General features: G+C 45.8%; 1 protein-coding gene across 2 annotated transcripts; it reads left to right on the top strand.

Annotated features, from left to right (window-relative positions):
• Positions 1 to 5,319: 5,319 nt before the first annotated feature.
• LOC103627062 (kinesin-like protein KIN-14D) lies at positions 5,320 to 24,239 on the top strand. 2 transcript variants are annotated; one of them, XM_020538502.3, is made up of 20 exons: positions 5,320 to 6,026; positions 6,129 to 6,373; positions 6,480 to 6,651; positions 6,807 to 6,931; positions 7,029 to 7,112; positions 7,231 to 7,308; positions 7,380 to 7,472; positions 7,739 to 7,909; positions 8,057 to 9,340; positions 9,432 to 9,513; positions 9,609 to 9,704; positions 9,811 to 9,990; positions 10,113 to 10,219; positions 10,319 to 10,497; positions 20,688 to 20,852; positions 20,934 to 21,187; positions 21,273 to 21,436; positions 21,635 to 22,056; positions 22,192 to 22,295; positions 23,884 to 24,239. In XM_020538502.3, exons 1-20 carry the CDS (start codon positions 5,990 to 5,992, stop codon positions 23,964 to 23,966), a joined length of 4,125 nt encoding a protein of 1,374 aa, XP_020394091.1. In that variant the 5' UTR covers positions 5,320 to 5,989; the 3' UTR covers positions 23,967 to 24,239. The 2 variants fall into 2 exon arrangements, with proteins under 2 accessions (XP_020394091.1, XP_020394090.1); XM_020538501.3 differs by having other exon boundaries at positions 7,739 to 9,340.
• Positions 24,240 to 26,389: the final 2,150 nt, after the last annotated feature.

Raw genomic sequence — 26,389 nt, forward strand, 5'->3', positions numbered from 1 at the left:
TCGATTGGTTGTCTACTTGATGTAGACTCCTCCTTCTTCTCCTCCGTTGCTTTGAATGCAACCGGTTGTGCTTCGGATGTGGAGGGATCATCTAGCTCATTGATTTTCTTTGAGCCCTTGATCATGTACTCAAAGCTCACAAAATTCCCGATTACTTCCTCGGGAGTCATTAGTGTATATCTAGGATTACCACGAATTAATTGAACTTGAGTAGGGTTAAGGAAAATGAGTGATCTAAGAATAACCTTAACCATCTCGTGGTCATCCCACTTTTTGCTCCCGAGGTTGCGCACTTGGTTGACCAAGGTTTTGAGCCGGTTGTACATGTCTTGTGGCTCTTCCCCTTTGCGAAGCCAGAAGCGACCGAGCTCCCCCTCGATCGTCTCCCGCTTGGTGATCTTGGTTAGCTCATCTCCCTCGTGCGCGGTCTTGAGCACATCCCAAACTTCCTTGGCGCTCTTTAATCCTTGCACCTTGTTGTACTCCTCTCTACTTAGAGAGGCGAGTTGTGTGGTTGTGGCTTGGGAGTTGAAGTGCTCGATTTGGGCCACCTCGTCCTCATCATAATCCTCATCCCCTACGGATGGTACCTGTGCTCCAAACTCAACAACATTCCATATACTTTTGTGGAGTGAGGTTAGGTGAAATTTCATCAAATCACTCCACCTAGCATAATCTTCACCGTCAAAGGTTGGCGGTTTGCCTAATGGAACGGAAAGTAATGGAGTATGTCTAGAAATGCGAGGATAATGTAAGGGGATCTTACTAAACTTCTTGCGCTCATGGCGCTTAGAAGTTACGGAGGGCGCGTCGGAGCCGGATGTGGAAGGTGATGAAGTGTCGGTCTCGTAGTAGACCACCTTCCTCATCTTCTTCTTCTTGTCGCCACTCCGATGCGACTTGTGGGAAGAAGCTTTCTTCTCCTTCCCTTTCCCCTTGTTGCGGGACTCTCCCGATAGGGCTTTCTCGTGGCTTGTAGTGGGCTTTTCGCCGGTCTCCATCTCCTTCTTGGCGAGTTCTCCCGACATCACTTCGAGCGGTTAGGCTCTAATGAAGCACCGGGCTCTGATACCAATTGAAAGTCGCCTAGAGGGGGGGTGTATAGGGCGAAACTGAAATTTACAAAGTTAATCACAACTACAAGCCGGGTTAGCGTTAGAAATATAATCGAGTCCGTGAGAGAGGGTGCAAAACAAATCGCAAGCGAATAAAGAGTGTGACACGCGGATTTGTTTTACCGAGGTTCGGTTCTCGCAAACCTACTCCCCGTTGAGGAGGCCACAAAGGCCAGGTCTTTTTCAACCCCTTCCCTCTCTCAAACGGTCCCTCAGACCGAGTGAGCTTTCTCTTCTCAAATCAACCGGGAACAAAACTTCCCCGCAAGGACCACCACACAATTGGTGTCTCTTGCCTCAGTTACAAGTGAGTATTGATCTCAAGAAACAATGAGAAAGAAGAAAGCAATCCAAGCGCAAGAGCTCAAAAGAACACGATAAATCACTCTCACTAGTCACTAATGCTTTTGTGGAAATGGGAGAGGATTTGATCAATTGGGTGTGTCTTGTATTGAATGCCTAGCTCTTGTAAGTGGTTGGAAGGTGGAAAACTTGGATGACTTGAATGTGGGGTGGTTGGGGGTATTTATAACCCCAACCACCAAACTAGCCGTTTGGTGGAGGCTGTCTATCGCATGGTGCACCGGACAGTCCGGTGCACACCGGACAGTGTCCGGTGCGCCAGCCACGTCACCAGGCCGTTGGGTTCCGACCGTTGGAGCTCTGACTTCTGGGCCCGCTTGGATGTCCGGTGGCACACCAGACATGTACTATAGAGTGTCCGGTGCGCCGTCTCGCGCGTGCCTGACTTCTGCGCGCTCTGGCGCGCATTAAATGACTCTGCAGGTGACCGTTGGCGCGAAGTAGTCGTTGCTCTGCTGGCTCACCAGACAGTCCGGTGTACACCGGACAGTCCGGTGAATTATAGTAGAGCGAATTCCCGAAGCTGGCGAGTTCAGAGTCGTTTCTGGAGCACCGGACACTGTCCGGTGTACACCAGACAGTCCGGTGAATTATAGCTGAGCGCCTCTGAGTTTTTCCGAAGGCGAAGAGTTTGGCTTGAAGTCCCCTGGTGCACCGGACACAGTCCGGTGGCACACCGGACAGTCCGGTGCGCCAGACCAGGGCATCCTTCGGTTATCCCTTGCTCTCTTTGTTAAACCCAATTCTTGGTCTTTTTATTTGGCTAAGTGTGAACCTTTGGCACCTGTATAACTTATAGACTAGAGCAAACTAGTTAGTCCAATTATTTGTGTTGGGTAATTCAACCACCAAAATCAATTAGGAAATAGGTGTAAGCCTAATTCCCTTTCACAAAGCAACCCCAGGATCCTTCCTCTCTGACGGGATCCCTCTCGAGAGGTGAGACCTTGGTTCTTCCTGGTGTTCTCTGCGCCATCACAAATGGTCCATCACTCACATGTGGACAGTTCGCGCGCCTGGAGAGGTGGAGCACATCTCTCTGCATATCGCGGACAGTCCACACTTCCATATAGAGGAACCCAAGGTCCTGCATATGCCCTATGGTTCACTTAATGTTTGGTCCAAAAGGGTTGTAACCTCTAAAGCTTATATTTAGCAGCTAAAATTAGCTGCGAGGTTTAGAACATGTTAGCTAATAGGTCAACTAATCGTTAGTTATACCTATCAAATAGCTATTAGTTGTTAGTTGCTCTAATCCAACTAAAACTAGCTAAGAACTTGTTAGTTAACTAACAGTTAACTCCAAAGGTTTGGAATAGGGCCTAAGATATAACAGTCAAATGCCCATGCATTGCTACAGTTCCCATATATTATATGAGTAGCATTGCTACAATTTTCATATATTATATGAGTAGTATACTTTGTTTTTAACAAAATACAAAAATATGTGTGAAATGTTGGTTAGATGGGTGTAAATGTGGACCTAACAATCAAAGTTCGAACCCCTACTTGTGCATAATTTTATCTTATTTTTGCGAAACTAGTACTTTATTTTTGTAAAAACGATGATGACAGAATCATAGAAACTATTAAGATATACTAGTCGGACATGCATTGCTATGGTTTCTATATATTATATGAGTAGACTTTGTTTTAATAAAACACAAAAATACGTATGTTCTATTGGTGAGGTGGGTGTGAATGTGGAGTCAACAATCAAGGTTCAAACTCTACTTGTACACAATTTTACTTTGTTTTTATATAAAATGAGAAGAGTGAAGCACGGCGACTAGGAAGGATGATGCACTACGGTGTAAACGATGGAACCGTTCATATTGATGTCTACGATTATAAGATAGAATCTAAGTGAAATTTATAATTGTGAGATATATAATTATAAATTATGATACGGATATAGTTGCTATAATTATCCTAAGCAGCTGTGTGTTCCATTTACGCCGTTTGAATGCACACTATCGATTATGAGCCCATTGTTTAGCAATTCTTTGGCTTTGGTTTTTCTCTAGAAAAAAGTCAAAGCCCTATTAAACACCTTTTTTTTAAAACAGATTACTGCGAAAAGTATCTAAAAGAAGAAACCATAAATAGTAGCTTCATCGGATCTGGTTCTAACACTTTAATATAGAAAAATTGCTTTGACTCTAGGATAAGTCGTTTCTATCAAACCAAGCGATTTGAGAAATGACTCCACCTATACCAAAAAGCTGTTTTTCAAGAAAAATCAGAGCTAGAGCTATTTTGGAGCGAGCCAGAGCCCTGCCAAACAGAACCTATGTTTGTTTAATGGGGTCCCTTGTTTAATTGGTCTTTTATTCTATTTAAGACTGCGTAGCACGGGAACGGCCAGTACATATAAGCCTTAAAGTTTTTTTGAACCTTTATATAATGTTTCAATCGTAGTTTGTTAGAGTTTTTTTTATAAAGCTATACGAGCTTATAGTAAAAGGGTTTAAGTGTCAAATGTGCTGTTAGATCATGGTCTAAAGACTCATTTGCATGTTCGTATTGTTCCATGATCGTTTACTATTTCACCTTTTTTTTCTACTCGTGTGTCACGCGTGAAGCATGTAACTCATATGTTTACTCCCTCTCCTCCATGTAATGGATGGACACAATCAGCCCAAGCACCTCACGTGCCGCACCTCCATTCCTCAGCCTCTCGTGTAACATTGCCACGGAGCCACGTCTTTCATGAAGGACCCATTCGAGGCGGCCATCGAGGAGTAGGACTCCTCGCTATAGTAACCCGACACTATGGGCCTCACGGAGGACCCCGTGAACTACGACGGTGGCCCACCCCCGTGCCAGACGTTGGTCACGGCGTCGCACGCAACCGCAACCGTTGCCAAGACCAATGGCCGAGTCCAGAGGGAGCAGCACGAGGATGACGACGACTAGGAGGACTAGATTGAGGTTGACCTTGAGAAGCTTCCCAATAGCACATTGATCGGCAACCCAGACAAGCTAGCTGAAGATGAAGTTCGTACTTGATTATGCCGCCTGTTCAATTTTTTGATATAGCAAATGAAACTACCTTGTTATCCATACAGATTCGCTTGTTCTTCATAATCGGAGCAATTATTTTAATATATATGTGTTTTTTTAGCGGGCAAGCCAGCGAACCCTAATTTTACCTATGTTAACTACACAAAGATTAATAACGATCCAAAGAAAATGAGTGGGCATTCCTTGCCTTATTGCTGGTAGTCTTTTGTTGATACTGTGGCAACGAACGGGTATTAAGGCCTGTTTTATTTCAGCTTTTTTCTAACAAACTTTTTTGATAATCTGGCTGTGTAGAGAATTTGGTTGTGGAGAGAATCTAAGTATCGTGGGATTAGTCTCTTTGGTTCTATATCTAAAGTGTCAAAAATTGCCACACAATTTTATGTCACACTTTCCTAAAGTGTCTAAGGTTAAACGCTCAAATTATGCGCCACAGTTTGCCATGTCTAAGGTAGTCTTGTCACACTTTTACAAGTCATTGACGAGTAGGACATGCATAGCATGAGAAAAATCTTGACATAAATGTGGCTTCAAACTAAACACATGTCTAACTTGGTCAAACATGCTAACCTTAGATGTGGCAAAATGTGGCAAGTGAGACAGCAAACCAAACAACCTATGTGCGAAGGAAGACAAAGTCTATATGGTTTAGAATCTGGAAAGTAACTGATTCCTCCTATCACGATGACTCGATCGATTGCGTGTTCACGTTGATTTTTAGATGATTTTTATTAAAACGAGTCTCATAGAAGCAATCTGAGAAGTTGGACGTTTGACAGTTTACAACAACTTATGACGGCCTGAATCAGAAAAAAAAATCTGCAACAAAATGACCCTTATACTAGTAGCGTGAACTCAAAATGGGACACATACTACCATGGACACAAGAATAAAAAAAGAACAAAATGGTGTTTTGGTAATGAAACCAATCAATTGCATGCAGCTTCACGGACGTACACGAAGGACAGCCCACGGAACTTCAGAAGACCGATTGGGATTCATGGGTTGCAGTACTGTCCCAAGTCGGCCCAAAACCAGTTGTGCGGCTGTGCGCCACTATCCGGCCCCGGGCCCGATCGTGGCGCGCGCGAGGCGGTCCGCAGCGGCCAAGCCGGCGGCGCTGCCCCGCCGTCGACGGTGGAAGCTGAACCAGCCACGTCGGGTTTAGCAGCCGTTTGCCGCCACGCCGGACGCCCCACCCTCCCCTACTGCCTACTGCGCCACCCGGGCTTCCGGCTCCTGCTCATCCACGCGTTGCGCGCCGTCCCGGCTCCGCCACCCGAGAATAGGCGGACCCGGGAGACCTCAGGTTGACGGAAGGGAGATAGTGTGGGCCGCATAGGCACACGCGGCCGAGGCCTCCGCGCCTCCCGCGCGCCCCATTCCCTCCCGCCCTCACCTTCCCCCCTCCCTCGTCCCCCGTCCATGGGAGGCTCCTTATATCCCCCGCGCGGCCGTCACCGCCGCTTCGTTTCCCTCCCTCCATGTCCCTCCGCGAGCCCAATGCCGCGCCAGACCCATGTAACCATCGACACTGATTAGAATTTCTTGTTAACCGTTGCTTCGTGGAGGTTAATCTGTCGACTGATCGGTTACTTGATGGTGATGATTGCTGCCGCGCAGCAAGGCGGCGGGCGGACGCCGTTGGGTGGCTGCGCTCCCTGTTCCTGGACCTGACACTGCCGCCGGAGGCCACCGATGACGACCTGCGCGCTGCGGTCGCCAATGGTAGGCTGCTCTGCGCGCTCCTGCGGAGACTCTTGCCCGGCGCGCTGTTGGACGACGCGGCCACGGACAATGTCGGCAGGTTCCGCGCCGCCATCCAGCGGATGGGCGTGCCCACCTTCAGCGCCTATGACCTCGAGAGGGTTAGTCGCCTTCTCGCTCCTCGTCCGAGCCACGGCATTATATTATTTATTTTCCTTCATCGACGTTGCCCGTTGCCGGCAATTCATCCATCATCCGTCCGTCCAGGGGGAGATGTCAGCTGTCGTTACCTGCATTCTTGCTCTAAAGGATCGGTTCTCATCACGCCTCGGCGAAGACCACCGCAGCTCTTCCTTCCTCACCAGATGTGAAAGCGAAGGTGGCAGGAGGAACATGGAAGGCAAGCTGCAAAGGGTACTCACAAGCCCCATTATGTCAGGTAAAAATGCCTATAATGTTAAGACAATGACAACTGTTCATTTACAGATTAGCTTCAGATTGCTGTTTCAATTATTATTATTATTATTATTATTTTTATTATTATTATTATTATTATTATTGTTATTATTATTATTTTGTCATGCTCGTTTTCAGAGCCATACTCTCCTTCCTTTGGAGGCGATGCCTATTCTCCATCACAGGTATTTCAACCGAAACATGGATATTCTGATCTACCTGGCTCTAAATTCTCCGAATTGATGAAATCCTCCAGCTTGGAGGTAAGAGCCATGCTGCGATCTTCACTGGGAAAATAGACATGATTTATTTAATCCTCTGGCACCGACTTCACATGCTATGCGTTACTTATTTGTGCAGAACTCTCCCACTCAATCACTTTTGGGTGTTGTTAACAGCATCCTTGATGAGAGCATCGAGAGGAAGAATGGACAAATACCTTATGTAGGCTTCTCAAAAAAATCAATGTAGTCATTTTGTTCTTTTCACATTTGAAAAAATTAAAAGCTGTATGTGTTAACACCTTTCCTTGTATAAATGAATGTTCAAACTTTTACTGTAGCGCATTGCTTGCCTCCTGAGAAAGGTCATAGTGGAGATTGAAAGGCGTATTTCTACTCAGGCAGGACATATACGAAATGTGAGACAAATTACTATTTGGCTTTGTTTTGCCACTGTTTGTTTTTTCTTTGATTTCTTACTTGTCTGCAGCAAAATAACCTGATTAAAGCTCGTGAAGAGAAGTATCAGTCAAGGATAAGAGTGCTAGAAGCACTGGCTGGTGGGGCAAGTGGGCAAATACATGTAACTTGCTGTACCTTCTGTGAGCCAGCTAATTTATAGGCCACTTTTCCCAGAATTTTGTGCACTGTCTGCAATTTGTGAGTTTTTTCCTATGATCCTGGCATCACCATCAAATGGTTAAATAATGGGGTACTCATCTGTTTATCTTTGTCATAGCTTAAAAATAGAAATTTTCTCTTAACAATGGCAATCTATTCATTTGAATTAGTGTGGCTTGTGCACTAATTTAGTGATTCAATTCATGGAAGTTCACTTTAATAATGCAGGGGGAGAAAGACAAACTTGAAGGCAAGGGCCAACTAGTAGAGGATGATATGGCTAGGTTAATGCAGTATGAGGAAGACTTGGTAAGATTGATGAAAGAAAAGGAAGACATGGTTATGTTGCTTAAAGAGAAGGAAGATATGATCAGGTTGCTGAAGGAGAAGGAAGATATGGTTAGATTGTTGAAGGTGAAGGAAGATGTGGGTGACTTGAATAATGACAAAGTACAAAGGTTACTTAAAGAGAGGGATGCTACTGTAGTTAGATTGACACAAGAGAAGGAAGATATGATCAGGTTGCTGAAGGAGAAGGAAGATATGGTTAGATTGTTGAAGGTGAAGGAAGATGTGGGTGACTTGAATAATGACAAAGTACAAAGGTTACTTAAAGAGAGGGATGCTACTGTAGTTAGATTGACACAAGAGAAGGAAGATATGATTCGGATGTTGAAGGAAAAGGAGGATATAATTAGGCTAATGAATGATAAAGAACACATGGTTGATATGAAAGATGTCGCAGTCGAAGATACACAGTGTACAACAGATGAGAATAAAGATAGGTTACTTAAGGAGAAGGATGATGTTGTAGTCCGACTGACAAAAGAGAAGAATGAAATCGTTGTCCAACTGACAAAAGAGAAGGAAGCCATGGTTAGGTTGTTAAAGGAGAAGGAAGATATAATTAGACTAATGAAGGAGAAGGAAGATAGGCTCAACTTAGCCATTCACAAGATTGAGGATAGGAAGCAAGCTATAGATGATGATAGAGATAGGTTGATTAAGGAGAACAATGATGCCCTTTCCAAGTTAACATCTGAGAAGGCAGAGATTGTTAAGTTGCTGCAAGAGAAGGAAAATTTAATCAGATTGATGAAAGAGAAGGAAGATAAATCTGATTTGAAGAAAGGTTATGTCGAAGACACAAAACACTCAACAGGTGAAGAGGCAGACAGGTCAATAAAGGAAAAGGGTGAGATAATTAGGTTGACAAAAGAGAAGGAGGATTATAGAAATACTATTATGAATCTTAAGCAGGAATTTGAATCATTAAGATCGTCATATGAGGAGAGATGTAAGTTGTTAGAATCTAAGAAGGAAGATGTAGTTAAACTTGTCGCAGACAAGGAAATGAATGACAACATAGTTTTGCAACTCAGGCAACAACTTGAGGCAACAAAAAAGTTCCATGAGGCAGAGACAAAAGAGAAGGAGGATTATAGAAATATTAATATGAAACTTAAGCAGGAATTCGAATCATTAAGATCGTCATATGAGGAGAGCAGCAAGTTGTTAGAATCTAAGAAGGAAGATGTAGTTAAACTTGTTACAGACAAGGAAACGAATGACAACATAATTTTGCAACTCAGGCAAGAACTTGAGGCAACAAAAAAGTTGCATGAGGCAGAGACTCAGCAATTAGAGACCAAAGCTGCCAAAGTAAATAAGGAGTTTGAACAGAGGATAAAAGAAATAGAACTCATGTTAGAAGATTCTACAAAGAGGAGAAGAGAACTTGAGGAATCTACTGAATCTAGAATCCAATTTTGGAAGCAGAAGGAAATAGTGGTAAACAAATTTGTGGGTTTGCAAGTAAAGAATGCTCAGGTATTGGTCAACCCACTCTGTCCCCTGGCCTTTTTTTTATCTCTACGGTGAATATTTGTGAACTCAAGTGTATAGTGCTCTTTTTCTTCAGGAATTGAGGCTCTCTTCTGTTTCAGTTAGACTTGAAATACAAAATTGTCAAAAAAGATGGTTTGAAGAATTGGCTGGCCTTGGTAAGGATGAAGCCTTGTGACTAGTTAGGGCCTACATTGACATAGTTTTTTTCACCAATAGGTCAGTTCTAAATTTTCAATTTAATTTTCTACAGGACAAAATCTTAAGATGGTAACAAGTGCTGCAGAAAAATATCATGCAACTCTTGCAGATAATAGAAAACTATTCAACGAGATCCAGGAACTGAAAGGTGCCTATTTGAACTGTAAACATCGCTTCCTTTTGTCTGGTTTATCTATGTCGAACATAAGGCTACAAGCCCAAAAATAGTAACTTAATGTAGTATTGTTGAGCAGGAAATATTAGAGTTTATTGCCGGATAAGACCTTTTCGACCCTGGGAGGATGAGAAGTCCACTTCAGTGGAATATATTGGTGAGAATGGTGAACTGGTTTTATCAAACCCTACAAAGAAGGGAAAGGAAGCCGGCAAGAATTTCACTTTTAACAAGGTTTTTGGCCCTACAGCTACACAAGGTGCTAATGACATTGAAATAAAAATATATCTTTTGTTTAATCTATTTAATTGCTATAAGTACTCATAAAATAGCACTGAGTTATACATTTTTTGTCATATCTTTCTTTCTTGTTTGTTATAGATATGGTTTTCAACGATATTCGGCCACTAATTAGATCAGTTCTTGATGGCTACAATGTTTGCATTTTTGCATATGGTCAAACTGGATCAGGAAAAACACATACAATGGTATGAAGCTATCAGAACCGAAATATTTTTTTAAATATGTTTAGATTCCTTTACGATGGAGGATATATTTACAATAACTTGTTTCAATGAATTGCTCAGATGGGTCCGGAAAACGCAACTGAGAAAGAATGGGGTGTCAACTATCGAGCACTAAATGACCTTTTCAACATCTCACATGATCGTCGGGACACAATTAAATATGAACTTGGTGTTCAAATGGTTGAGATCTACAACGAGCAAATCCGTGATCTACTTGGTACCGGTGGCTCGCAGAAGAAATATCCTTCTTATTCAAGGCTTGTTTCAGTATAGCTTCCACTTAATGAGAAAATTGTTATGCGAGTCCGTGGAATAAGAGAATTACTATACACCCCCAACTTATACGACAATTACATTTGCCTCCGTTAAAAGGAGGAAGACCGCGACCCAACCTACAAACTTAACTACCTGTGGTAGAGGTGGTAAGGAAGGAGCGCCCCTTAGCTCATGCTGTAACTAAAAACTGTGAATCCCATGGAGAGATATGACCTTAGATAGGCTTGGAGTAGCACCATTAAACACAGTCGTTTCTGCTTTTCCACAAACTCCATGCACCTGATTTGAGCGAGTTCAGGTGCTGTTGTATGGGACCACCCCAGTGATGAAGGCGGCAGGGTCTCTTTCACCAGGTCACGGGTTCAATCCTTGGCCCTGCACAAAAAAGTCATCTCGCTGTTTCTCATCCGCTTTCGGGTTACGACTCGGCTGTGCGCCACCCTTAGGCCCGGGTGGGACTTTGCAGAGTGGGCAGCTTGACCCGGCACGTTAGTGATGGGAGGACATGGTTTGGGGGTTTCTCGGTCGGGACCGTTGCCATAGCCTTCTATTAATATAATACCGTGAGGTGGTCTTACCCTCTCTGGCTGAGTTTTTTGTAGGACCACTCACATCAGAACAAGCTCTACACCACCCAGTCATCAAGACTCAAAAGAGTTCTCCAAGGGTTGAGGGGAGAGGACAGCAAGCCTGAATCTTTGCAAGAGGAAATACTAGAATTGCTGGGAAACACACATGAGACCTATTGGGTGTTGGATAGTCTCTGACTGTTGTTCACAAAATTGGCAGGTCTCAGGATGTGGAAGACCTCTCTGTGCCAAGCGGTTGGCTGTCCAGAAGCAAGTATTGAGCCACCAGCCAGAGGAAGAAACGGTATTTTCTGGGTGACTAAGATTTTAGATGCACTCCCAAGGACCAAAACTAACAGCACCTTGAAATAATGCATTGTAAGCCTAAGCTGAGTATTGGCCTGAGCTTGAGACTGCCATATATGTTTACTAGTAGCTAGTGCGCGCCCAGCGCGCGAGATTAATTTATTTGTTTAAAAGTGTTTGATAGTAAGAAAGGTAGGTTTTCGTTTTATAAATAATTTTCATGAACATTTGCTCAGAGCTGTAATTAAAAAACAAAATAACAATATTGAAACATTAGATTCTGGACCGTCAACACAAACATAAATATATATGATCCTACTTCTAAGTTTATAGATTTCATAAAGTACCAAGACAAATGTCGTTCAAACTTACTGTTTTGATAAATACTTTAAGATGTAAGACATCATTATTATAATACTAACAATTAATAATTTAAAATAGGGATATATTTTAAATCAAACTTGGTAGAGATATAACTATTATTTCTGTTGTGAGGGGGGAAACATTTGCCTTTCAAATACAGACCCGAAATTTATACTTTTAAACTATACAATAGTACAGATAGATTAAGATGGTGACAAAGAAGAAACTAAATTATTACATTTTTCATAAAGGAGCTATCTCACTTGTTTTACTCAATCATTTATAGCTGAATTACCTTTTTCTTAAAAAGCGAAATAAGATGAAATATAAACATGTACGTACATATATCAACAGAAAAAGATTTCAATTAGGAAAATAATAGAAAACTATTCTTTTAATAAAGAACTTACCTGCATTTTTTATTTCCTTTCTGCTAGTTAAGTCACTATCAACCTCTGCTAGAGATGTCAATAATTCAATAACCACAAGACAGCTGCTAAGATTATTTTCATAAGATATGTAAGAGGTGAATAATATCCTCAGTTTGGTAGAACTGAGCTATATGCACGATCTGGTTCGGGTTATATAGCCTTTTATAAACAATGGACATCCTCACATCCATATTCAATATCTTACTGGCGCCTTTTTTTTTAAAGAAAAAGAAAAGTAACATAACAGTAAGCACACAATATTAAAGCTATTTATGTTGAGATGAAGTTTCATTACTCGCATAGCACATCAATTTGTCAGAATAATACAGGAGGGGGGGCCAAGAACTATTCTGGTCATTAGGCGTGCAAGAACCACTGAGAAGCATTGGAGTTTCATTTGCTTCTGTTGCTCCCATAGCGGGCTACAGAAGACTTAGAAAGTTTCCGCCTAGATATTCATCTTTCACGGGCATAAATGAGACCAACATAAATGAAAAGATTCATCTTTGGTTATCAATAGATCATTTGAAGTCTGAAGAGACTGTCAGCAATGCCAGATCGCCAATGCATGCATGCTCATCAAGCCCCAGAAAATGTGCTAAAGAAGGCAGAGCCTCGAAGGAGGTCTCCTCCACCTGTTTTACAAAAATCTCCAAGCAAGAAATCCAATAAAGTTGTCTACCCAAGACAAAGAATTAGATCAAAGCCTTTTTAGGTGAAATGCCACTGTGATGAGGTCTTGTAGATTACAGGAAACATAATAAGCTTAGCAAAGCAGTTCGATGTCAGCGTTATGGATTGTCCAAAGCCTCTGGGTGGCAACTCAACCTTTGTTCACCAAGCAAAGCTGCTGCAACAAGTCAGAAGGTACAGATAAAACAGAAAGAAAATCCATACCAATAATCCATCTAATTCTACAATTTTAATGCCTACCAAAATAGTTATTGGGAATAAAATACTCTACACACGATTCAGTCAAGGAAGCAAAATCCACATAGATCTAGGCACCAAGCGAAATGAATGCACCAACCACCAATTTTTAAGAAAACCAAGATACACCACAGTTGTATAATGATTGGAAGAAATTTGCTGGTCCACCTTCGTTAGTCCAATTAATGCCTTGAGCCACCTTGCCGAGATGTGCATCACGGCCGCAGCAACCTGAAGACGCAAACATTAATGCGATGTCGTTTGAGGGGAGGGAGGGAGGATGGACCTCCTGGCGGCTGCCCGAGCGGGCCGAGCGGCACCGCGACGACCGTTTGGGGAGGAGGGATGACGCTTCCTCCGGCGTGGCATGGGAAGTTTGAGACAGAGGGGATGGAGCTCCTGGCGGTAAATTGAGTCGGCACTGGGGCACTATGCCGCTGTGTGTGTGTTTTTTTTCCGGGTGAAAGTAAGGGTGCCGGGGGGTTCGCGATGCTTCTAGTTCTAGGGACACCAACGACGCCAGGTGTCGGCGGACAGAGGATACCACGCGAAGTCGGACACAAGACGCTTGATATTGAACGCTGATTGGCCATCGGACGACAGTCATTTTTTAAGATTACGTGGCTCAACGACGTGGGAGAGTTGCTCCCACGGTTAATATAGTGAATCTGGAACACCCAATTGCAGCTGCACTTCAGCAAGTAAATCGCAGAGAGCAAGATTATTGGCAATAGCACTAATCGATAATGAACCCTGGATATCAAGAATCCATGGCTGGTTTGTGATAGCTTCTAATACTGTTCTTTTAGTGGCCCTTCTTTTAGGAAAGAGAGCATATAGGCTCTAGCTCCTCAATTGCTGAACAACCATATATATCTTTCCAGAATAACATGTTGGTGCTATCATCACCAACCTCTGCAACAACTGCTTGGGGGAAGAGATTGAATGCGGCCATTTATATGAATTGAGAACTTCAATCGTGGCTTGTTTGGGTCAATTTTTTGCAGCCACAGCTTGTAATGCTCATCCAAGACATTTGTCAGAAATATCAAGCCCGCAAGCTCCCTGAGCGAGTGAGTGGCTCACCTTGGGCGAATCTCTTAGGCAGTGACCTCCATTGGCTAACTTCATCCCTCACCAAAGGAAACTTCTAATTTTATCAATAGCCTTAATAACCCAAGGAGGAAGATCGATTGCCATTGATAAGTAAACAACCTGAGTGGTCATAACATACTGAAGCTTAACAGTGTAACCAACTTATCATGACTCATGAGGTCTGCCCTCCACCCTGAGGGCTTGTTCGGTTATTTTCAATCCATATGGATCGGAGGGGATTGATATGGATTGGAGGGGATTTTGACTTACTAGGGATTGAAACCCCCTCAATCCATATGGATTGGGGTAGAACCGAACAAGCCCTGAGGGTTGATCAGTGTCAAGCGCCTCAGCACCTAACAGCGCCGGGCCACGACTACGCAGATTGTAGTCGCGCTCCAGGCCTTCACCGAGAGGGAGAGCCCCTGCCGGTGGCTTGAGAGAGTTGAGGGAGAGAGCAGGTTTGGTGATAACTGATTGCTTGATTCCATTCCTCCACGTCTGATTACATTATATAGGCCATTGCCCCCACTAATGGCTCCTATATTTTAGGCATAGAAGGGAAACTATTGATTTGGGTAAAAAGGGAAACTAATAGAAAGGAAACTATTGATTTGGGGAAAAAGGAAACTAATCTGTTGTTTGAATTTTGAAATCTCAGCCACTAATGGTGGCGCCATCCTGTGTAGCGTGAGCAGCGCGCTCAGCTGCGCGTCTGATGTCACGACGGCGCCTATACTTGCGCCCGTACATGACATCTCCCCCCCCCTCGACGTCCAGCTCGTCCTCGAGCTGAAATTGGGGAAACTTGTCGCGGAGCTCAGCCATATCCTCCCAAGTTGCTGAAGCAACCGATTGTCCCTTCCAGTGAATGAGCACTTGTCGACCACCGGGCGCCTGGCGGAAACGGACAACCCGTTCTGGCTCTGGTGTCACAACCCCCCCATGAAGCAATGGTGGCAGCGGTGGCGGCCTCGCTGGTGGATCACCTATGAACTTCTTAAGAAGCCCGACATGGAAGACATCATGCAGCTTGGCACGTGGGGGCAATTCGAGGCGGACAGCAACCTCGTTGATGCACTCGGTGATGCGATATGGCCCAACGAACCGTGGTTTGAGCTTGCCCTTGGACAGCTGCGGTAGTGAAGAGGCAGCGCGCTGTCGGAGGCGTAGAAGCACCCAGTCGCCCACGGCATAGGAGACCGGCTGGTGCAGCTTGTCATAGAACCTTTTCTGGATGGCTTGAGCTTGTTCCAGCCGCGTGCGGACGTCAGCGAGAAGTTCCTCCCGAGCAACCATGGTCTTGGCCACCGCAGCCACCCGCGTCTCGCCTGGTTCATAGGACCGGATAGATGGGGGGTCCCTTCCATACACTACCTTGAAGGGGGTGTCCCGGAGCGATGATTGGTATGCCGTGTTGTAGATGTACTCCGCCCATGGCAGCCAACGCAGCCACTGCTTGGGCCGGTCCCCTGTGAAGCACCGAAGGTACATGACGATGACTTTGTTGGCAGCCTCTGTTTGGCCGTCCGACTGTGGGTGGAAGGCTGACGTCATATGGAGTTTGGCCCCTGATAACCTCATCAACTCCCGCCAAAATGTTGAAGTGAACACGGAATCCCTGTCCGACACCATGGATTGAGGCATCCCATGGAGGCGAACAATCTCTTTGAAGAACGCTTGTGCCACAGACTCGTCACTGTAGGGGTGAGCCAGCGGAATGAAATGGCAATATTTGCTGAAACGGTCCACCACGGTGAGGATCACCGACTTGCCCCCACCCGGGGCAAAGCCTCGATGAAGTCCAAGCCGATGTCGGTCCACACGGCCTGTGGAATGGGCAGGGGCAGCAGCAGTCCCGCCGGATGGAGATGCTCTGATTTGTTGTGTTGGCAGGTTGCACAGCCGCGGACGAAGTCTTGCACCACCCGGCGCATGGCGGGGAAGTGGAAGTCGCGACGTAGTCGATGTAGAGTACGTTGTACCCCTTCATGGCCGTCCCCGTGTATAGCCGCCACCAATTCCGGCAGCAGTAGCGAGTCCGAGGGAACGTAGAGCCGGGCGGCATAAGCCACCATGTCGTCCAGGAGGGACCACGGCGCCCCCCTGGTACCTGCGGTAATCTCATCACGGATGGCGACGAGAGCTGGGTCTTGAAGTTGAGCTTGACGAAGACGGTCGATGAAGTCGAAGCGAGGTGCAGAGAGAGCCAAGACTGCCCCTCCTCGCAGGTATCATGCCGGGACATGGGCATCAGCGACGGTGTTGGCGGTGCCCGACCTGTACTCAACGGTGAAGTCAGACCCGAGGAGCTTGCCCACCCAGTGGTGTTGTGGGATCGTCGCGAGCCGCTGATCGAGAAGGAACTTGAGGCTGTAATGGTCGGTGCGGACGAGGAACGGACGTCCCCATAGGTACGGCCGCCAATGTCGGACGGCTTGGACCAGCCCAATGAGCTCGCGCTCGTACGCTACCAAGGAGCGGTGGCGGGGCGCGACCGGCCTGCTGAAATAGGCGATTGGATGCTGATCTTGGAGGAGGACTGCCCCAAACCCATGGGTGGACGCGTCGCATTCGACGATGAACTTCTTGGAGAAGTCCGGCAGGGCCAACACGGGGGCTGACGTCACGGCAGCCTTGAGCGCCTGGAAGGCTGCCATGGTATCGTCGTTCCAGGAGAACCCCTCCTTCTTGAGTAGTGAGGTGAGGGGGGCCGCGATCTTGTCGTAGTCGTGGACGAACTTGCGGTAGTATCCGGCGAGGCCCAAGAAGCCGCGCACCGCACGCGCCGAGCGCGGTATTGGCCAGTCGTGGATAGCCTGCACCTTGGCCGGATCCATGGCCACCCCCTGAGCCGAGATCACATGGCCCAAGTATGCCACCGATGAGGCGCCAAAAGAGCACTTGGACCGCTTGATGAAGAGGACATGGCGGCGCAACTCGTCGAGAACGGCGCGGATGTGGCGCAAGTGATCTGCCCATGTCCTGCTGTAAATTAGTATATCATCAAAAAAGACCAAAACGAACCGGGGGAGGAACGGCCGCAGGACGTCGTTCATGAGTGCTTGAAATGTCGCCGGGGCGTTGCAAAGCCCGAACGGCATCACCAAGAACTCATAGAGGCCGTCGTGGGTACGGAACACCGTCTTGTGGATATCAGCCGGCCACATCCGGACTTGGTGGTAGCCGGAGCGTAAGTCGAGCTTGGTGAAATAGCGTGCGCCGTGCAGTTCGTCGAGTAGTTCGTCGACGACCGGGATGGGAAAAGCATCCTTGACGGTGAGGGCGTTTAGGGCGCGGTAGTCGACACAAAACCGCCAAGCCCCATCTTGCTTCTTGACGAGCAGCACTGGAGAGGAGAACGCGGAATCGCTGCGACGAACGATACCTTGAGCGATCATGGCAGCACACTGTCTCTGAAGCTCATCCTTGTGTGTTGCGGGGTAGCGATAGGGCCTTACTGCTACCGGTGTAGCCCCCGGCTTGAGGATGATGGCGTGGTCCCGAGCCCGCTGTGGGGGCAGACCCGAAGGCTCGGCGAAGACGCTGTCGAAGGCTTGGAGCAGCTCGTCGAGGAGGCCCTTCGTGGCCGAGACTGCCGTGACCCGCGGCAGTGGCCCCGCCGCGACGTCAGACCAGCACACCGATCGACCTTGGTAGGCGAACGAGATGGTGTGGTCGATGAAGTCCCAAGTGACTCGGCCTAGGGTGACCATCCATTGAGTCCCCAAGACCAAATCATAGCCGACGAGTGGCATGACGAAGAGGTCGACGTAGAACCGATCGCCCTTGATGATGACCGGTGCGCGCCGGATGACGCCCGGGCAGGAGACGCGCTCCCCATTTGCCACCATCGCCGTGAGGCGGGGCGGGGCTGGATGGGCAGCCCGGTTTGGCGAGCTGCGGCTTCGGCGATGAAGTTGTGCGTGGAGCCCGTATCAAGGAGTGCGACGACAGTGGCAGCGCCCAACGATGCCCGCACCTGCAGCGACTTGTAAATGGGCACCCCGGCAATGGCTTGAAGAGAGAACACAGGGGCGTCCTCCCCCTGATTAGGAGATGGTTGGTCGTCGTCGGCGCCCTCAATTTCAATGTCGTCCATGAAGAAGATGCGGCGGCAGACCCGGTTGTGTCCCCGGTTGTAGGGCTCATTGCAATTGAAGCAAAGGCCGAGGCGTCGCCGCTCAGCTTGTTCCTCTTGGGACAGACGTTTCAAGGGCTGGCGTTCCGGTGGCGGCGGTGTTGCACCCGCCGGTGGGGCAGGCAGCGGTGGGCGAGTACCCTGCTCGCCCGGTGGAGGCAGCCAGGCCCGGGAGACGCTGCGGCTAGGTGGTTGGGCCTGCTGCGCCAACCCCATCATCTCGACCTGCCGAGCAAGACTCATGGCAGCGGCGAGGGTCTCCGGGTTGTGGATGCGGACGGCGTGGCTCATCGGAGGTAGGAGACCGCCCGTGTAGAGCTGAACGCGCTGGGCCTCCGCTAGTCGACCGGCACGGGGTAGTAGGGCCTGAAATTTGTTGTAGTAGTCCTCCACTGTCCCAGTTCGGCGGCACTCGGCCAGCTCAAACAGAGGTGCTGCTCGGAGGGGTGGCCCGAACCGAAGATTTAGCAGCTCCTTGAACCGCCCCCATGGAGGTGTGCCCTCGTCCTCCTGAAGTTGGATGTACCACAGCTGGGCGACATCCTCCAAGTTGTAAGACGCCATCCACACGCGTTCTTCCGCCAAGGTACGCTGTTGGCGAAAGTACGATTCGCACTTGTTGATGAAGAGCATTGGGTTGGCCTTGCCGTCGTAGCGAGGAAGATCCAATTTCTGGAATTTGGGGGGGGGGGGGGGGGGCGATCGAGATCACGGGGCCCCTCCCGGCGCACGCCCCCATCTGCAGCCGCGGATGAGGACGATTTCTCCTTCAGTGTCGCCATCTCGGCCTCCATGGTGGACATCTTCATGGTGAGAGATTGCAGCGCCTCCATGACGTCCTTGATGGTGGGTTCTGCCATGGCCAAGGGTTTGGCGGTTGGAGGTTGGGATGGTGGTGGACTAGAGTGGGTGGCGGCTGCTGTGGATGACTGGGTGGAGCGGGTGGGTGAGGATCGACGTGACCGTGATACCAGGTTGTCAAGCGCCGCAGCACCTAACAGCGCCGGGCCGCGACTACGCAGATTGTAGTCGCGCTCCAGGCCTTCACCGAGAGGGAGAGCCCCTGCCGGTGGCTTGAGAGAGTTGAGGGAGAGAGCAGGTTTGGTGATAACTGATTGCTTGATTCCATTCCTCCACGTCTGATTACATTATATAGGCCATTGCCCCCACTAATGGCTCCTATATTTTAGGCATAGAAGGGAAACTATTGATTTGGGTAAAAAGGGAAACTAATAGAAAGGAAACTATTGATTTGGGGAAAAAGGAAACTAATCTGTTGTTTGAATTTTGAAATCTCAGCCACTAATGGTGGCGCCATCCTGTGTAGCGTGAGCAGCGCGCTCAGCTGCGCGTCTGATGTCACGACGGCGCCTATACTTGCGCCCGTACATGACAATCAGCTATGCAATCAATGATGGGTTGAAACTGGGACTTTGTTAGCTTCTTAAAGAAGAGTGGCAAACCTAGGTACTTGCAAGGGAAATCCATCACCCCACAAGGAAGTAACTCTTGTACTCTTGCATTGTCGTCACAAGAATACCGGATAGGCAGCACATTGCTTTTTTGTTTATTTATTTAAGGCCCAAAGCTTCCCCAAAAGAGTGTAGAATACCAAGTGTTAAGTTTATATCTGTTGCAGCTGGTTGAAGGAAGAGGACTGTCTCATCAGCATACAAAGACAACTGGTGGCTGATAGGCTGAGAAGAGTGGGGTTGGAGCAGCCCACCTTCTTGAGCCCTCATCACCGTCATGTTATAAAGTATTCCCTCCGTTCTTTTTTATTTGTCGGCTTGTCGCGGTTTAGTTTAAAAATGAACTAGCGGACGACAAATATTCGAGAACGGAGGTAGTATCTGTGACCAGTAGAAACAACATTTGAGAGAGGATCTCCTTGTTGAAGTCCCCACCGGCGATAGATGAATTTCCTTGGCATCCCATTTAGGGTTTGTTTGGATGCCCATGTATTCTCCTCAGTTCATGTGTGTTGGAGTGGTTTAGTATGGACTTTAAAGTAAACTGCACACCAAACTACTCCAACACACATGGATTGCGGGGATACATGAACATCGAAACAAGGCCTTATGAGCACTTGGATGAAGACTTCAGTCAACCACTCAATATATCATTCCAAAAAACTGAGTTCTTTAAAACCTCAATGAGTTAAGTGATACCATATTAAAACTTTCAAATTTCAGTTGGTTACTCATTGCTCCCTTTTCAGATTCTACTGCCATCATACTGCTTGTAGGAATTTATTCCATTGTTTTTTGCTGACTGAAGTGATGTAACAAACCACTCGTTTTCCTTAACTTGCGCACACTAGGGATCCAGAATACCACCCAGCCCAATGGACTTGCAGTTCCTGATGCAACAATGTGTCCTGTTGATTCGACTTCTCATGTTATTGAACTAATGCAAACAGGGCACAACAATAGATCCATGAGTGCAACAGCCTTGAACGAGAGGAGCAGCAGATCTCACAGGTAAGTTACTTGTGCTGCTTGTCTTTTGTATAAAGAGACCTTGCTTGTGGGCAATTTGTTTATTTTGTTTATTTTCTGCAGTGTTGTGACCATCCATGTCCAGGGCCAGGATTTAAAAACTGGTAACACTTTGCGTGGTGCTCTGCATCTTGTGGACCTTGCAGGAAGTGAAAGGGTGGACCGATCTGCAGTTACAGGAGACAGGCTCAAAGAAGCACAGCATATCAACAAGTCTTTGGCTGCACTTGGGGATGTTATATTTTCTTTATCACAAAAGAATGCTCATGTACCATACAGGAATAGCAAGCTTACACAAGTCTTACAAACTTCTTTGGGTGATCTTCTTTGCTAGAAATTTAGTTTGCATTACATCATAATTTTGTATATGGTTTCTTGACACGCAAAAGTTTTCCTGTTTAGGTGGGCATGCAAAGACTCTAATGTTTGTGCAAGTCAACCCAGATGTTTCATCATACACTGAGACTTTAAGTACACTGAAATTTGCTGAACGTGTATCTGGTGTAGAACTAGGTGCTGCAAGGACCAACAAGGAGGGCAAAGATGTCAAAGAATTAATGGACCAGGTAATCATATATTTTTCTTTTCCTTCACTTGCTAGGGCGATTGATATGAAACAGTAGATGCAAAATGTCAAGGTCATGAGTTGACTTTTAGACATGCAAAGAAATCAAGAATACCATGTTCAATATATGTCATCTAGGTGGCTGAATTTGATCCAGAAGGAAACATTCAGTTGTTGACATCCAACTTTTCACCTGCAGCTTTCACTGCTCAAAGATACCATTGCAAAGAAGGATGATGAAATTGATCAGCTCCAACTAGCCAACAGTAGCAATTCCCTACTGAAGTCCACGAAACATGGTGACTCCTTGTTGAAGCATTCGGCCTCTTCTCCAGGAATGACATCCTTAGGAAAAGTGGCAAGCTTTGGTAGCGGGGCAGCTTCTGATCTTGACAACTGCTCTGACACCAGTGATAGGCATTCCGAAGCTGGGTCCATGCTCTCTACTGACGAGGCCCGACAGCTGAGCCAGAACTCGGCTGATCCTGGTGGTGATTCAGATGGAAGGCTAAGTGATATATCAGATGGCGGTATACCCGCGGGTGCAGAAACTGACAGTTCAGCGAACAACGTTGTGGACCAAGAACAAGACAAAACATCCGCTACTGGAAAAGAGCGGTTGTGAGTATTACCAGTTCTCCATGATCTTAGAGCTAATAATATTTTCTCTCATTTGACATTTAGCTCTTGCAAATTCTGCGGAATGGTTTCTGGCCTTGGCTGTTGTCTGTAACTTCTTCGTTCTTTCTCATGCAGAGCCAAAGCAGTAAGTCGAGTCCAGAAGCTAACAGTACCCAAAGTCGGCCAAGCATCAAGCTTGAGGCCTAAACCAAGAGATCCTTCTGCTCCTAAATCTTCAGGTAAGATACCTCTTTGCACTTCTGTTACAATTTAATTTCATGGGAATGCTAATCTTGAGGAGCTGGTATTTGTGGCAAATGGATCTGAGTCTGACACGGTAGTTTTAGGGTTGATTAACTTGATATGACTAAGAGAACACTAATAGAATGTGCCAAACGGATGTCTATTTTAACATTTGTTTGTATATGGATTTACCTCTAGTTTGTGCTTGCATTGCCAACATTACGAATTTATGATCATCTTGACAAGGTTTCTTAAAACAAATTATATTGTCCAAGGTGCATTAGGCTATCCATACTAAGGGCTCGTTTGGGAAATACGGTATCAAGTGACCCTGGTCATTTAGCACCGGCGGGGCAAACCTGCAAATAATTTCCCCGTCTCTGTGCTGTCCGGTGGGTTTTGGGTGCCCTGTGGCCATTTGGAAACTGTCGAGTAGAACATGTTTACATTCTCCAAACAAAACAGTAGCGGCGAACATCATTGATTCCAAACAAAATAGTAGCAGCACACATATGCCAAACGTTTGGCTTGTGCACCAAAGGCAAACCGATACAAGCATTTTGACTGGATCAGTTTTCGCTGAACAAAAACATATACAAGCCAACCGAGAGGCATTTTGATTGGATCATGTAAACTCATGTAAATAGATACAAGCATTTCCCTGAACAAAAACTGTAAACTACAAGCAAAGAAGACCGTCCAAACGTTTCAGTAGGATCAGTTTTCTCAAAACAGAGCATGATGACAAGTTGACTACAAGCAGATACAAGAGACTGGGTTCAGACACAAGAGGATGTAGTTCATGAGACATGGCTGGCGGCTTCTTCAAGATGGCTCCCTTCCCTGTGGACATGCACAGAAAATTGGCATCAAATTAATGAAAAATGAAGAGCAATCAACAAAAAAGATGACACACCACAACTCTGACTCTGCGAAGTTAACTCACCCTACAAGGTGCATAATCAGCACATAATCAGTTTAATAATTAGTATTCTTTCCATGCATCCATAAGAACAAAGTGCAGCAGAATCTACAATAGAATCGGAACCAACTTGGGACTGAAAGTCATCACCTTTCTAAATCCATCTCTCAAGTATACCTAAGTGGTGCGCGGGGTAAGGAAACCTGCATGCAGTCCTTCCAAACACGCAGACAGCGTGGGCGTGTTTTTTTTGTCTGTGGCCCGCCCGTCCCGCCGAAACCGGCCAGTGTTGGTGTTCCCAAACGAAGCCTAAAAGGGAATAAAGCAGACCATTAAAGAATTATATTCGTATGGCAGTGCAACTCACCAACTCTTGATGCAAGCAATCTAATGTAGTACCATGATACAATTTTATTGAAGCTCTTGAGTTCAAAAATAAAGAAATAATATTGGAAATTTTAAAGTTTCTTGTATACATGTGACTCTTTAACAGCTCACAGAAACCTTGATAAAGAACGATGGTAATGGCATGTTTTACTTTTACTCCCTGGGGTTATTCATTTCCCTCTATTTTCTGTGCAATTTATTTCCTCCAAAGTGCATGTTGTCTTAAATCCACATACCATTCTGTTAGTTATACATCATATTTTGCATAATTGCAGTCACACCAGGTGTGCGAAAAGGTACCACCACTCAAGCAACTCCACCAGCAAAAGCAAGCGGCACTTCAAAAAGAGTACCATAGATCAAGATAATCATTTGGCGAAGCCGCTTCCCAGCCATTTTTCTTTTTGCATAGCTTTTTCAGATCTTATTGCCATGTGTAACACCGATGCCAATTACTGACTTGTGCATCTCAGGTGGATAGGTTCTTTTCTTTTCATTGTTTGCAATGAGGGTGTTAACTGCATCAGTATGTGATGTTAGCATGCCATGAGATATCATTGCTCAATGTGTTAGTACAAACAGTGAAGGAATTCGGATTGATCCATTCATGTTGATATTGTGGCGTTCAGCAGTCCCTGTAATTTCATGCAACAACGCAGAGTCGTTCATCGTAACCAAAACCTCAATATTCAAAAATATATAACCTGTTAATCTGTTTTGTTCTTCAGCACCTTATCCGTCATCATCTATAAATTTCAAACTCCACTCTATGAACAGTATGTAAAATAATGTTTTGAGTGATTATATGGGTAAACTGTTGACACGATCTTACATATACAACCTGTACTACAAGATCCGTAAAATTTACTTTGATGCAGTTTGACGATTTCTCTATCTAATAATTAATAATTTAGATATAAATCAATGAAGCTAATATGATTTTATATAGATTATATTTATATATTATTGTCAGCTATATAGAGCAGATATTTATACGCTACATTTCTACTATAGATGAGCGAGTTGAAGAGCACATTATAAATTGTAGAGTAGAAATATAATCTGGTGATAAATAAAATCAAAATTTATCTCACCCTATTAATTTGGGATATGCTTATATCTGAGCTTTGAACAACGATGAAATGTCAAATTATAATCCAAATAGCCTACTCTATTAAGTAGAAACATAATCTGGTGATAAATAAAATCAATTTTTATCTCACAGCCTAAGCAAAGAATTGATGGCATGAATAATTGCGCTAGAGTCAATCCACCAAGTATTAATTGGCAAACCAAAATACCAAGATTTATCTATGAATATAATTTTATCCTTACTGTTCTTATTCATCTACTTGAGGAACTAGACACAATCCTTCATATGGTGCCCTTTATGGTGATATCATCTATAGGTGCCATCATCCATCTCTTCTAGCTGAGCTATGTAAAATGACTTTTCTCCACTAAAACTTGTTTCCTAGTTGTGTGTAGGGATGGCAACGGGACGAGTTCTGGTTGGGTGCAACATTCACGGACCCAAACCCAAAACTCGAGACACAGACCTGAACCCAAACCCAAATCCGATATGGGTAAAAACTGAGCTTTGAACCTGAACCTGTGGGGTCTCGAAACCCAATCTAGCACCCGTGGATCTAAGATTCTCTTCCACCTAATGCTCACTGCACTACGTCTATGTGTTCACGGAGAGGTGGCAACACAACCTTTAACCTAGACCAAACATAGACACAGACACAACAGAAAAAAGTTGTTCTGTAGAATGAAATCTCATATCAGTGTCACAATGACGCAGAGGCCAGTAGTTAGCACCACTCGATCGAGCTGAGGATACCCAGGGCGACATGCGTGATCATGCCAACCAACCTTTTCTTCCTTTTTCTCTCCCTCTCCCTTTCCTTCCTAGAAGCCCAAGATGCCCGAGTACCTAACCACCATCTCCGCCGTCGGGAGAGTGACACACAGCAAGTCAACCACAGTGCTTGCTCTGCCTACTATTCTGTTATGCCTGTTTTTGTTCGAATCGTTTCAGATCAGTCGTTGGTTACACTTGTCGATCGACGGCTAGGCCGGCCTACTGTTTTAGGGTAGGCTTGGTACACTTGCAAGCTATATATTGTTTCGTTGCAAGATCAACTGGCACTACTAGCAGTTTGGCTGATGTGCGGTCTCTCCTGCTCTTTATTTGTCCTATTGTTCTGTATTTTCAACACTATTCACATTTCTCCAGAGAACCAAAAGAGAGATGCCACTGCGATCGCGCTTTCCACATTGACTTTCGGAGAGATGTCCGAGTGTATCATGTTGCTGATCCATATATATGGCATGCGAATGGTAGTACGAGTAACTCACAGTCACAACGATTGGTTCAAAGTTGTAGAAGAAGAGAGAGAGACACTACTCGGCGTGGTCATCAGCACTTCAGCAGCAAGTAGGGTGTGACTGTGAGTGTGAGTGGCTTTCGTCACATCATGTCGTCGTCGATGGAGCTCGAGCATGTGCCTTTTCTTGGCTTGATTTCTGCACCGGAGCTCACCGCTCAGGTGAGCAGTTCAGGGGGCCATGGGGAGACCCGTGGGTGGATATTGAAACACGATCCGAACCTGCAATAATTTGGGTCTCTAAACCCGAAAACTCCTGGAGAAAAATAGGACCCGACCTTGAATCCGATAGGTCCCAAACTCGTGGGTCTTCGACCTAAACCCACCCCACTGTCATCCCTAGTTGTGTGTCTTTAAAAAAGGATTTTTTTCCTGTTTGAGCTTAAGC

This window comes from Zea mays, chromosome 5, assembly GCF_902167145.1.
Source record: "Zea mays cultivar B73 chromosome 5, Zm-B73-REFERENCE-NAM-5.0, whole genome shotgun sequence".
In the NCBI taxonomy this organism is placed as follows: domain Eukaryota; kingdom Viridiplantae; phylum Streptophyta; class Magnoliopsida; order Poales; family Poaceae; genus Zea; species Zea mays.

What these genes read in the sequence shown, in the direction of transcription:
- LOC103627062 (XM_020538501.3), top strand. Translation starts at nt 5,990, where the DNA reads ATGTCCCTCCGCGAGCCCAATGCCGCGCCAGACCCAT. An exon ending in CAATGCCGCGCCAGACCCAT is followed by an intron (nt 6,027 to 6,128) that starts GTAACCATCGAC and finishes GCTGCCGCGCAG; the next exon opens with CAAGGCGGCGGGCGGACGCC. An exon ending in TGAAATCCTCCAGCTTGGAG is followed by an intron (nt 6,932 to 7,028) that starts GTAAGAGCCATG and finishes TTATTTGTGCAG; the next exon opens with AACTCTCCCACTCAATCACT.